Below are 13,452 nucleotides of genomic sequence, written 5' to 3' on the forward strand. Positions count from 1 at the left end.
AGAACACATAGAAGCATTGTGAATACTTTTTCAATAATGTAGATTTGGTGTAATAATTGATTTGCATTGATCAAAGACAAAAACTAAAAGGATTGTCAATTTTTTGATACTACAAAGATTAACATGAAAATATGCAATAAAATATGATCATTTAATGAAATCACTACACATTTTTTTGTGTTTCCAGTCAAAGTTATAACATGATTGTTTTGAAATATAATTTCAAGTGTTGTTTTAGAAATAGACAACACAACACATACTATTGGACGAAAACTCTAAGTAGTTTTGTTGATAACAAACATTATTAAGTTGTAAAAGTAAATGTTTTTATTCAACTAGCATATTTAATTTTGCAGAATATGTGCACCTTAAGACGATTAGCTCTTATTACCAAGTTATATCAGAAAAGTAGACTATTAGTCTTTGATTAGATTAGACCATACATATTTGTCAAGGATAATACAATTTAACAGTTTGTACTGATCAAAAGACAACTTATGAACTTATTAGACAACTCACTAGTATATCTTATTAGACGACTATGAGACCTCATTTGACGTATTTTGTTGTCAACATCTTAATTATTTTTTTGCTCTAATGATTTATGATTTTCTTAATTTAGAAATGAAATTAACAAGTTGCAACAATCAAAATATATCTAGAAAATTAAATCTAAAACAAAAGATTTCATAAACAAATCATATACCTTGAAATTAAAATTGATTTAAGTGTCAAGAAACATTTTATCTCTATATATAGAAATATTCTATTTGCACTTATAGGAGACTAACATTATTTGATTTGTCTGATCTTATATTTGATCTTATTTCATTATGCTACTAATGTGATATTCATATTAATCTGTTGAAAATGTTTCTTTTAACAATGAAAATTTTTTAAGGCTGGAGAAATTTTCATCAAATATTTCTATACTAAGTTCTCTTTGATCTCAAGATGGAAAGTATAGATTAAAGCTTAAGAAGAATATATATTGTGATAAAATAATTTCTAGGGAGAATATCTTGAAGACTCCATCTGAACTTTCCTCATGAAGTATTGAACGTGAAGATGCTGATACACATTGATGTAGTATCAAATTATTCATTTTGAGAAAGCTTCAACAACCATCAATTTCTACAACTATGGAAAGGGATTGAAGTTGAAGAAAAAAATTAGAGAAGTGAATGAAACAAAAAAGTAAGAGAGAAAGACAACAACTGAAACAAAACAAGAGATCAAAAGAAATAAATTCAAAAGATTTAGCTCATAACGTTTGCAATAATCATCTAGTTTGTATTAACAGTGGGTATGTGAAAAACTATTGTAATATTCTTTACTTTTTGAAGTTTACCTTGGTAGCTTTAGGAATGCTCTCATATTTTGAGAACTTCTCTATACATTATTGAGAGTTTTTAACTTGCAAGGGGAGATTAAGAAGGCATGGGAGAGGTTTGTGTGCTCTTGTAACCAAGAAAGGTATGTACTTAGGATAACTTTAAGATGTTTGCTTACTTATGTAACCTGGAGATGTTTTTTAACTTGTAATCAATTTTTATTTGATTAGTGAAACTTCTTAAGTTGTGTGTTAAGAGAAAGTTAGATGTAACCCGTGAGTTTGGGTAAATAGTATAAAATTCTCTTTATGTTTGTTCTTTTTTTTTTAAAGTGTTTTAGTTTATTATAAGCGAAAAATGTTTGAGGCTCTATTCAATCCCCCTTTCTAGAGCCTACTTGACCAATGTGTTGCACTTTGCGTGTTTAATCAATTAATGCACTTTAAATCATTTAAACTTTCATTTTAATTTTAGACTTATTCATGATTATAGCCTAATTAATTGTAGATGATTTTACCATTATATGTATAAACTATGTAGCCTCCAATAACTAAGAAAAATCACTAGATGAAATGTTGAGCTACAATTTACACAAAAACAAACATTAGAAGATTCACATGATATGACATATGTTGACAAAAGAAGAAGAAGGACATCTTGCTTCAATAAAGAGTTTTGATGATGATGATGATGACTTATGGAGAAGTGTGGATGACTTAATGATGATACATGGAGAAATGTTGAAGACTTAAAGAATGATCAGACTCAAGAGATACATTGAAGACTTAAGAGTTTAATTGTTGAAGTCTTGTAAGTTATGTATCTTATTTAAAATAGTAAAATTAGTATGTCAAGATTCGAAAGGCAGTACCCAAGCAGCAAACCACTAAAAGAGTTTTATTTATTTGCAAAACTCACTGGAATAATTGATTATTCTTAGTGATAGTTGATTATCTCGATAAAAAATGATTTTCGAGAAAAAGCACTATAATAATTGATAATCACTCGGTGACAATTATGACTTGACCTTTCATATTCTTAACCTAATTTTGAAAGTGGTTTCTATAAATGAAGTTGAGAGTTCTCTTTACAAAATACAAAAGTTAGAGAAATCTGAGTATCTGAGTATTTGAGAACTCTTTGTGGAGAGACTTTGAAAAACCTAATGTGCGTAGAGCGAAAATAAAAAAAATTCGATACCAATCAATTTTAGTGACCCAAAGTTGTTAATCACTATAGTGACCAATTTAGATACTAATTTACAAAATAAAAAATTATTGGTTGTTAAAACAATCACTATTATGAATAAAAAATTATAATTAGTTTCTAAAATTTAGCTACCAAAGGAAGTTTGTCACTGAACATTATCTACTAAGGTTTTTGCTACCAAAGGAATTGATTTTTAAATTAGTCTCTATTTAATTAGTGATCAATTTAGCAACCAATTATAATTTTTTTTATTCATAATAGTGACTATTTTAGTAACAAATAATTTTTCTTTTATAAATTGATATCTAAATTGGTCATTATAGTAACTAACAACTTTTGACCACTAAATTGGTTGTTAAATGATGTATTAAATTAAAAATCCAAAGAAAATATAATGAAAGTTAATTCTAATTTTAAAATTAAAATCAAAGTAAATTCTTATCTAGAATTACAAGTATTTTTTATTCTTTAAAACTAATGCAAATAAAAATCTTCGTGTCCATGCAATTATCAACATACCATCATGATTTTCATATTTTTCTTATAGATAATGGGTTAAATAAGTGGGAAAACAATAGTCATTCCATAATTATAAGTAGAACATTGTAGATTTCCTATATTTTAAAGCGGGTAATTACGAAAGGTTTGTGTGGTTCATTTCTTAATCATTGAACATGCTCTTCTCTTTATCAGACAACACCATCATGCACTTAGACCAAGAGTTTGAAAATTTGAGAACATATGATAAAGAAGTGCAGTGACAAATAGCAATAGCAGGTTGATTATTTGTAATTCTTTTGCTTCTATTTATTCAATGATTTAAATGTGTGTTAATTATATTGTTTGGCATGTTTGGATCATTTAAATTATTGTACAAAGAACTCTTTGCCTTTGGTGCCTAAAGGAACCAAAAAGTAATGAAAAAAATAATACCCTTATTGCCTTTGAGATTATGCTCTAGCAACTTACTTCATTATTAATAACAAATTTCACATTTGACTTCCAATGCAAGAACTCCCACACACTTGTTTGTCCTCAACATGGTCACAAAGCAATTTAAGATATCTTCATCCAAAACACCTCACCTATCACAAAAGAAATTGTTACTAAATTCTATAAAAAGTGTAAATTGAGAGGCTCTTATGTCAGATAAAGCCAAAGGAAAAACTTTTACAGTTTTTGGTGAATTCAAACCTCATAACTAGGACTAGGTTTCTTCATGATATCACAAGCAATCATGTCATAAAAAATCTACCATTTAGAAGATTTTTCTTAATAAGGACCTTTCAACTTAGGTGTTCAAATGATCTCAAAAATAACATTCTGATTCACATAAAGACAACAGACTTATTGTTGGATATTCTTAAGTTGTGTTTTGATGAAAATTTGAATTAAGTTTTATTCAACCAAAAACAAATACAAATTGTGTAATCTCTTTATATATACTAACAATTTTAATTATTTTCCATTTGAGTAAAATGAAAATTGTTTACAACAACTTAAATTTATTAATAGTTTTCAATAAAATAACTAGACTCCAAGAAAAATATTTGTCTCTTTATTTAGTAGTAGTTTGATTTTCTAAACAAGCATGAATATAAAGATTATACATATTCTGGATTTTTTTTGTGTATAAATAGGGTTGATAAAAGAATTGCGAGAAAAGGAAATAATAATACTAGAATTGAATTTATTTGCTGAAAAAAATAAATATCATTATAACTAGATTAAATTTTTTTTTAAAATAACTTAAACTAAGAACAAGAAAGAGACGTGAATAATTGTAAGATTAAATATACAATAAAAGATAGAAACTAATCATTTGAGAGTTTACATAAATAAGAAATATAAGAGTAAAAAAAGTTAATATTTTCTTGATATTAAAATATTAATGTAAAAATAATAAAAATAGGCTTAATATTATATTTTATCTCACTATTTTTAAATTGGTCTAAATTAACTTAATAATAGAGAGATAAGTTACAGTATTGAGTTATAAAAATACGTGTAATGTGAAAAGAATTAAAGAAATTTTGGTATAACTTCCACAAAATTAGTCGAGGAAAAGAAAAATATCATACTGAATATTGATTTTCTTTTTTCATCCTAGAGTATTCTCAATCGAAAAGAAAAATAAAACTAATTTCTCAAATAAAAAAATATAGATCTCCAGCATGTGATACTGATATAATAGTGAGATTAACGTAAAGAAGCATACAAAATAGAAAGTCCATTACTATATTGTATAGTCGGTGTTTCGCAGCTAAAGGAAAATGCCGGGGATGTCAGAACAATTTTCCTTTTTGACTCTGATATTTTGATTTGGAAAATATGGTTCTAAATTCATGGAGTTAAAATAAAGTTACTCACTTCAAATTTATTAGACTAAATAAATCATCTGAAATTTTTACTTTATTTCTCGTATCATCCATTGTCATTTCTCAGAATGTAAGTAGAAGTTACACATATTTTCCGGTCATTTTCGTAGTAAAAGTAAATCAGGCATATTTGTTTCTTTTCAACTTCATATGCAATTCAAGCATATTTTACGATGGAAAAAATTTGTGGATAAATTTTCATATTTCTAAAAACATTTTTTAAATTCTATGAAATGGGGATATTTTCATATACTCCTACTTTAATTTCTTAATCAGAAGGCCTCGTGTTAAAGTAATCGTAGTCCCACTAGTTTATGCGCGTGTCTGCCGCAAATGTGACAAACCATGTCCATCAGAACCAGTTTCCGCAAGTTTTGATCTTTGGCGATTCCAAAATTCGTTCAAAGCTACCGCAAATTTCTGGTTTTGATGTGAAAATAGGAAATGACTTAAAAGTGTCTTTGTTTGTGCCCTGGCAAATCTGACCAACGTCCACTAAAAACAAAAAGCTATTAGTGGCATGCTTGCATAACTGAAATTTTTTCAAGACAAACAACATTTTTTCAAAAGAAATAACATTGTTGCTTTTGAAAAATCTTCAGTCTAACCTTTTCCGTTGTTCCATGTTTGAAGTGATTTCCACTGTATCCATCCGCGTTGGATAAGTTTCTACACACGAGCTTGATTAAACCTGCATGAAAAAACATGAATTTCAACTTTTCATCTATAAACGTGCCGTGCATACTTAACTCCACTTTAAATCAAGATACACCCCATTCATAATCACATTCAAACTAAAACTACTTGAATAACTTTTATTCTTTCACATCCGAAAACGAATGTAAAATTCCAAACACACTTTTTATTTCAAACTCATTCTCAGGAGTTAAAATAATAATCCACCATGTGTCACTCACTCTGATAAACACAGAAGCAAAACCAATGTGTGTGCTTGGAATCCAATCTGAAGTGTTCGTATAGTGGCTGGAATCTTTGATGGACGGATAAAGCTAGTCCTTTGAGCTTCCAGAAACACCAAATCAATACGAAGGTATCCATCCCATAGGAGACACAACACAAAACCCAACATTTGGTATGTAAAAGTCTAAATATCAGAAACTTAATAACTTGATAAATATCAGAAAACAGTGATAGCTGCTGATACTACTACAATAATCCAATGATAGCAGAAATAATATGAAATTAATGTTACAGCCAAGCCATTCCAAACGCTTGGTAAAGTTCATCAGTTTCAACAGCAACCGAATTCAATAATAAGAATCCTTATTTCTCTTTAATTTACTCTAAAAATACAAGGTTTTACACCCACCCATCATTCAACAGTGGTATAGCATGCAATATAGCATAGCTGAAGCAAAAGAATCCAACTCAGTTTACCATCTTTATTGTTCCAGTTGCCGCAAATTTATTGCTACTATTATTATCACTGACAATTTTTCAGCTCTCATCGGTGCTAAACAGCTTCATCCTTGACAAAGGGGTTCTCAAATACCCATCCACCTCAAATTTCTTGGGACTCAACTCTCTGTACTTCGCAAACTGCTCCTTCGCCTCCTCGTTTCTATCAAGCAAGCTATAAATCATGCCTCTGCAGAAGTAAGGCCTGAAATCCTTCGAATCCTCTTTCGTGAGCTCATCATAAATCCCTAACGCCTCATCCACATTCTTCTGAAGAAACATGATCTGTGCAATGATGAGCCTCACGTCCCTCGCCTCCTTCTTCTTGTTGTCCTCCTCGGCCACGCGCAGCGCCTCCTCCAGCCGCCGTATAGCCGCCTCCCCTTCCCCTGACCGGTCCATCAGCAGCGCGTTCTCGAACAGCGCCTCGAACGAGAGTGGATTCGCAGCCAGAACTTCCTCGTAGTAGGCACGCGCACCGTCGGCGTCGCCCATCTCGGCGGCGAGGCGCGCTGCGAGGAACTTCCATTCGACGGCATCCGGCTGCGCGGCGATTAGGCGCTTGAGGATGGCGAGCGCCTCGTCGTCCTCGCCGAGCTCGAGCTTCTGCTGGAGGAGGGACTTGAGAGCGGCGAGGGCCTCGGCGTTCGTTTCGAGGAGGTCTGAGAGCGGCGAGAGGGATTCTTCGTGGCGGTGGTCGGTTTGGAGAGGGGGCGGAGGCGGAGGACAGGCGCGCGCGGAAGGGAATTGGAGGGCGACGGCGGCGAAGACTGCGGCGCCGGCGAGGGCTTTGAGGTTGGGGAGAGTGGGGGATTTGGAGTGAGCCCGAACGGTGAAGCGAGAAGAATGTGAGGGCTTTGGAGTGGGGATTAAGAAGAAGATGGAGGATGATGCAGAAGTCAACATCGTGGAATTAGGGTTTACACAGAGTGGATTGAGCGGAGAGAATGATGCTAAGGAAGAAGAACGTTGCGTTTGTTTGTTTGGGGTTTAAACATCAAGTTACCCTTTTTAGGTTAAAAGTCAATTTTATTTATAAATTTTATGTTAAAATAAACATATATGGTAAACCGAAAACGTTTTTTATTGTTGAAACAGTGGAACATGAGCTTTAATTGTGAGCCTCCATTGGAGGGTTGGTGGTGGTAGGTGAGTGAACGGTGGTGGTAGGTATTTTATTTTAATTGAGAGGATTTCTCGTGGGCACATTTTTTTTCTATTTAATTTATAGGAAATTTAAAAAGAAAAGTTGGTTAATTTGATTAATATTAAATTTAGGTTAAACTTCATTTATTTTTTGTTAGTTCTCTGTTTCGAACTATTTTTATTAAGTGAATAGTTGATTGTCATGCGGAGTGAAGCAAAGAAGTTACTAATAAAAGATATCGTTAAATCAAATAACTAAAATTTATCCCACAAATTAATATATGTTACGAAAACAATTCTTTCAAAAACAAAAGTTTGACAAAATTTGACCAAGGAGTTACCCGACAGTAAATTTATTTATAATTTTATTATAATAATTATTTTTTATAGTGATTTCAAAAGTAAAGAAAATCTTCGTGAAACTCTTTCTCCTCAGTTTCATTTTTTAAGTTTTGCACCCCACTTCTTGCGTCTCCAATCTTGTAGTATTGTGTCCATGGTTTTCCTCCTCCATACTTAATTCAGTGCCAAAGGAAAGGTGGACATGTATCCTTGGTCATATGCAGTTTCAAATTAATTGGACACCTTGAGATCCTGATTGTACAAAATCATGTACAATGTTTGCCACTTAATCAAACAACCTTTGTTAGTTAAGTATTCAATATATAAGTAAATTTTTTGCACATTTTCTGTAGTGCACAGTTTGAAGATGCCCATAATCCACTCACTTTTGAAAAAGTAAGGTAGACATGTGTCCTTGGTTATATGCACTTTCAAATCAATTGGACACCTTCATCTCGAATATCCGTGTGCAAAATCATGTACGATGTATGTCACTTAATGAGATAACATTTGTTAGTTAAGTATTTAATATATTTTTCAGCAATTTTTTGGCACATCTTTTGTAATGCACAGTTTGGAGATGTACACAACCCATTTACTTTTGAAAAAGCAAGGTGAAGTGAACCATGGTAAAGAGAACAAAATCCAAAAAGAAAAAGATGAGAAGTGAACCAAGAACAAACCCTAAGGAACCAATGCACGACATAGACATGGAGAAAATTTTGCGTTGAATTAAGTGTGGAGAAGGAGAACCATGAACACAATGCTGCAAGGTAGGGGACTCGGGGAGTTGAGAGCAAAACTTCAAAAGTGAAACTGAGAAGAGAAAGTTTCACGAAGATTTCCTTTGCTTTAGATGCCGCCGTAAAAAATGTTATCACAATAAAATAATAAATAAATTTACGGCCAAGTAGCACCTTTCTCAAAGTTTATCAAACTTTTGTTTGCCAAATAATTGTTTTCCTATATGTTATGTTATATGTTATCATCAATAAAAAAAAATGTGAGAATATCATTCTTTCATGTTAGCGTAATGTCGTAGGATGCAAATTGCAATTAATCAATTGCCTTTTGGGGAAATATGTTATATTTTTATAATTGAGGCATAGTAATTTCTAGTTATTTTTAGATGCCAGAAAATGCTTTAGTTATAAAGACTTTTAATTAAAAAACTTATACGAGATAAAATTTATCAAAAATTTTAATTGTAACTAGACATGGTAGAATACAGTTAAATTTTACTTTCACATCATCGCTTAATTAAAATAATTTATATATCAAAATATAATGTGCCAAGACTAATCAAATTTTACTAATAATATTATTAAGAGCTTCTCGTATTAAAAATTATAATTGTGATAACTAATGAAAGTAGTTAAACCTCAAATGACAAAAAATTGTATGAAAATATTATATTGTTCCAAAGCCCCATTTAAACTCAACATATTTTTCAATAATTTCATTAACAAGAAAAATAATGGTACTAGAGTCTCATACAAACATTCTACAGAAGTTTGTAAATCTATGAAAACTTCCTATTTTCGTGAGTGGAGTAGGATTTTTGCTGGACGTTACCTTATTTGCATTAACTCTTCACAAATCCTAATAAATAACATGTATACAAGATGTAAGGCCCACTTTTATTGAGTATCCTACTGTTAAGAGATGCCACACTGTTGGACCTAAAGGGCTGACCCATAGGGTGCCAAGACCCCTAAAGCAGTCAAGGTCCCTCAATTGCAAGTCATTCTGAAAAATCAGTGCCCTAACTCACCCATTTTCTTTCCACAGAACCTCTGCTAGGGTTTGGAGATCTACTCAAGTTCAAGTGAGCTCAACCTCCGTCTCTCGTTCACGTAAGTTAGTTCTCGAACCTAGTGTTTCTAAGTTGTTTTCGTGGTTTATGTCGGGACTCACTGTATGAATCCAATCTCATTTGTCGTGCCACTGTTCCAGTTCATAGATCTGTCCTTGGAGCTACTCGTTTCGCTGGCTTAAGAGTCGAAGTCCAATATTAGCCCTTTTCCAGCTAAGGGAAGCTAGGGTTGCTTGTGTAGTTTGAGTTTTATTTGTCTTGCTGTTATTTTTTTACGATTCTATGGTTGGTGTGATTTTGTGAATGCATGGAATGCTTTGGCATGTTGGTTGGAATTTGTGTGTGTGGCTATGTAAGAAAACAGTGGCGAGAAACTAACGATCTCGCCCAAGCGAGCCTGCTTCGCCCAGGCAAGACTTGCAGAAAATGAGTCAGGTTCACCTTCGAGCTCTCGCTCAGGCGGAGAACTCTTGTTTGAGCGAGGCAACGTCTCGCTCAGGCGAGAGGGGCTCGCCTAAGCGAGATCGTGTGGAGACCATGACTTTTCGCTGCATTTTTAGCCCAGGCGAGGGAGGGTTTCGCTTTTGGGCGAGGGATGGTCTCGCTTAGGCGAGGGGGGCTCGCCTAAGCGAGAACTCGCGTAATTGACACCTCTTGCTATTGGCAGTCTCACCTAAGCGAGGGCTTGTCGCCTGAGCGAAAGGACTCTTTCGCCTGGGCGATGGTTCCTGGCTTGAGCGAGACCTAGCTTGGGTTCTTGCTGATCTTTATTTCATGAATGTTGTTGGTTGTTGATTGGCTGGTTCAATGATTTATCACATAAAAGGGGGTGGATATACATGTACTATGTATGTTATGGGTGTGAACTAATGAATTGGTAATGAGCTTGGCATGAGATATGATTTATGGTTGGTCATTTATACTAAATGACATGTTAATGGTATGCATAAGAACTTCATGATTGGTTGATATTGTATGAGTAAGGTTTGTGTAGGACGTAATCCCATGACCCTTGTAGCGAGGACTCGTGGTGGTGCCTCATCATATGGACATAATTCTGTGGGCTCTTCTAGGGGGAGTCCACGGTGGTGCCTCAGGTATCAGACCTAATTCCATGAACCTCGAGGTGAGAGCTCATGGTGGTGCCTCAAGATCAGGATGTAATTTCACGAGGGTATCGTGGTGGTGCCTCAAGGCCAGGATGTAATTCCACGAAGGCCACGTGGTGGTGCCTCGTGTAAGGGTGTAATTCCGCGAAGGCCTCGCGGTGATGCCTCACTGTTAGGACATAATTCCACTGTCTCGTGGTGGTGCCTCATTGTGCGTATCCGAATAGTCTAGTCTTGAAGTCTTAAATGGTTTGGTAAATCATGTGTGGTTTCCCGATATTTATGCTTGACTATGTCATTGTATGTTGAGTGTATGACATGAGAACTTTTTCACTAGCTTACCCTTTCGCTTGTTGTATGGTTGCGTGTGGTTTTCCTCCTTTGCAATGATCATCAATTCTATTGATGTGAGCAAATGTGAGAATTCGTGGCAGTGGTGACGACAATAGGGATGCTACAGCTTGATGGTTAGGGACAGGTATGGGGCTCATTATGGAGCCGCAGCTGAAGGAGTTTTAGTATTTAGATTCTCTGTTCGACAAGAACTTGTGTTGTTGTTGATCTTTTGTATTGATGTTAAGCAGTGTAGTGCCTCTTCCCTTTCGTTATGAACATGGTTGGGGTATCGTGTACCCTCATATCCAATTTCCGCACTCTCTGAATATTCATGTATGTGACGTTTTGTTAAATTGGCTTTATCTATTTAATTGAGACGTTACATTAATGGTATCAAAGCAGTTCGTCCTTAGGATGACCTGAGGTTGTGGGTTTGTCATGCCTCGTAGGCGTAAGTAGTCATGTCTAGTCGAGTTTGTTAGTGAAACTAAAAGTTTTAAGAACAGAAAACACCTTGATAAAGTAATGAGGGTGCACACTCATAACTAGATTAAAGGTTTTTTTCCTTTCTTAATTCTATTGGTTTGGGGAAAGATAGGTGACAGACAAAAGGGTTGGTTGTCTGTAAGTGATAGAGTGTTGCTTTGTATGAAGTAGTTTGCCTTGTTGCACCTTTGTGCTTTGTGGCTACTGCCTACGGAGACAAGGGAATGCAAATTGAATGTCAACTTGGTCTACTCACCTTTACAACTGTTGGATGGGGTCTCTGAGATAACATCTTTCCTCAGAGATAGGAAGTTGATGTATGATGTATATAATTGAGCAAGAAATGCTAAGTTTTGGGTTAATAAACCGGAGAAGATGCTAGAGTTCACAAAATAACGTTTGGTCAGAGGGAACTTTAAGGATAGACTCTCGGAAACAAATACTACAAGTTTTCTAAAAGAAGTTGAATTCAAAGATTTAGAACATTGAAAGGTAGCAGTGCATGCAAGTGCCACATCGTTTAAGGAAAGTCAACTTGATTCTACATCCCGACAATGTTGAAGTTCAGAATCATGGAAAATGCATACAGTGTTAGGGGAAGTGTCATTGAATATAGTCATATGGTCACACCTAGTGCTTCTTGGAGTAGTGGAAGAGGAACAATTGGCAAATTTTAGATCGCAAAAAGTGGAGAGATTGCTTGGCAACCAGAAAGCTAAGAAAGGAGGAGACCGTGAAGTACGAATAGATGGCAAACCTCTAGTGAGAGGCTGAGATGGAGAAGGGTTCACTGATCAATCAGGAAGAATGACATTCCTAAGTAGGGGAACGAACAATTTATGGTTAGGGAAGAAGTGGCATAAGGGATTCATACTAGGATTAATAGTCAACAGGTGAGGATGGATCTTTTCAAACTGATAGTGGGATGTTTCAAGGAAAAGTAGTTCTCATGAGTAGGACATTTGACCTTGGGTATAAGTGGAAGATTTCACGTACCAGAAGGAGGGACACACCTTTAAAGGTTATTCTCGTATGGAAGGACAACCCAACTGATGTCGGAGCACAATGATGTCTATGATGGTTGATGCCAAAGTGGTTAACACGAATAATCTCCTCCAGAGATGCACCTTACAAAGTGATGCTTGGACTAAGAGCTGAATTTCTTAGGATCGTCTACTGCTTGGTGTCGCCAGTATGGTAAAGGAGTCATGATTGTCTTTAAGAAGGGGATGCGATTGAGATAATGGTTTTTGCTACAATTGTGACCAAGTGAAGACTCACTCGGGTGTGTGGTGCCTTCGTGGTGATTAAAGTATTTAAATTCAAACCCAATTCGAATTATTCCCTTTGCAAGGTTGGAACATTCTCTCAAGGGTGAATCAATTGTTTTCTCAATCTCGCCCCGATGAACTGGGACAACCAACGAGGTGGTGTTCTTAGATTAAAAAGAGATGAGTCAGTGGTTGCGTATGAGGTATGGATCAAGCTAAATAGTGGGGGCAGAGCTTCACGTGAATCAAAGACATCTGACGAAGGAAAATGAATAATAGATGAAAGGGATCTAAATGGTAAAAGGATCATAGACATGTTCTGAAACAAGTACTAGAGTTTTGACCTTGGTGTGGTGGAGTTCACTTCTGCGTTGGTGTCTGAGGAAGAACCTATGACAATAGTTCCTAATGGAATGGTTACTACTGTGAATTTGAAGTAAATACGGAAGTGGAGGAGATGTTGGAGAAGTAGTGGCTTATAATAATTATAATCACAAGGATGACTGCAAGTTTGGTGAACATTAGAGGAAAGGTAGTGCTGGAATAGATTGTTCAAGGGAAAGCGTTGGATAAGAGAGGATTGACTTTTTGGGCCTATGGTTGTAG

At 34.8% G+C, this 13,452-nt stretch overlaps 1 protein-coding gene across 1 annotated transcript; it reads right to left on the reverse strand.

Moving 5' to 3' along the window:
- Positions 1-5,417: 5,417 nt before the first annotated feature.
- LOC114179954 (protein SLOW GREEN 1, chloroplastic) lies at positions 5,418-7,354 on the reverse strand. Its single transcript, XM_028066473.1, has 2 exons — positions 6,320-7,354; positions 5,418-5,612 (listed from the first exon to the last, which is right to left on the reverse strand). Exon 1 carries the CDS (start codon positions 7,244-7,246, stop codon positions 6,380-6,382), a length of 867 nt encoding a protein of 288 aa, XP_027922274.1. The 5' UTR covers positions 7,247-7,354; the 3' UTR covers positions 5,418-5,612; positions 6,320-6,379.
- Positions 7,355-13,452: the final 6,098 nt, after the last annotated feature.

This window comes from Vigna unguiculata, chromosome 3 (assembly GCF_004118075.2).
Source record: "Vigna unguiculata cultivar IT97K-499-35 chromosome 3, ASM411807v1, whole genome shotgun sequence".
Taxonomy (NCBI): Eukaryota; Viridiplantae; Streptophyta; class Magnoliopsida; order Fabales; family Fabaceae; genus Vigna; species Vigna unguiculata.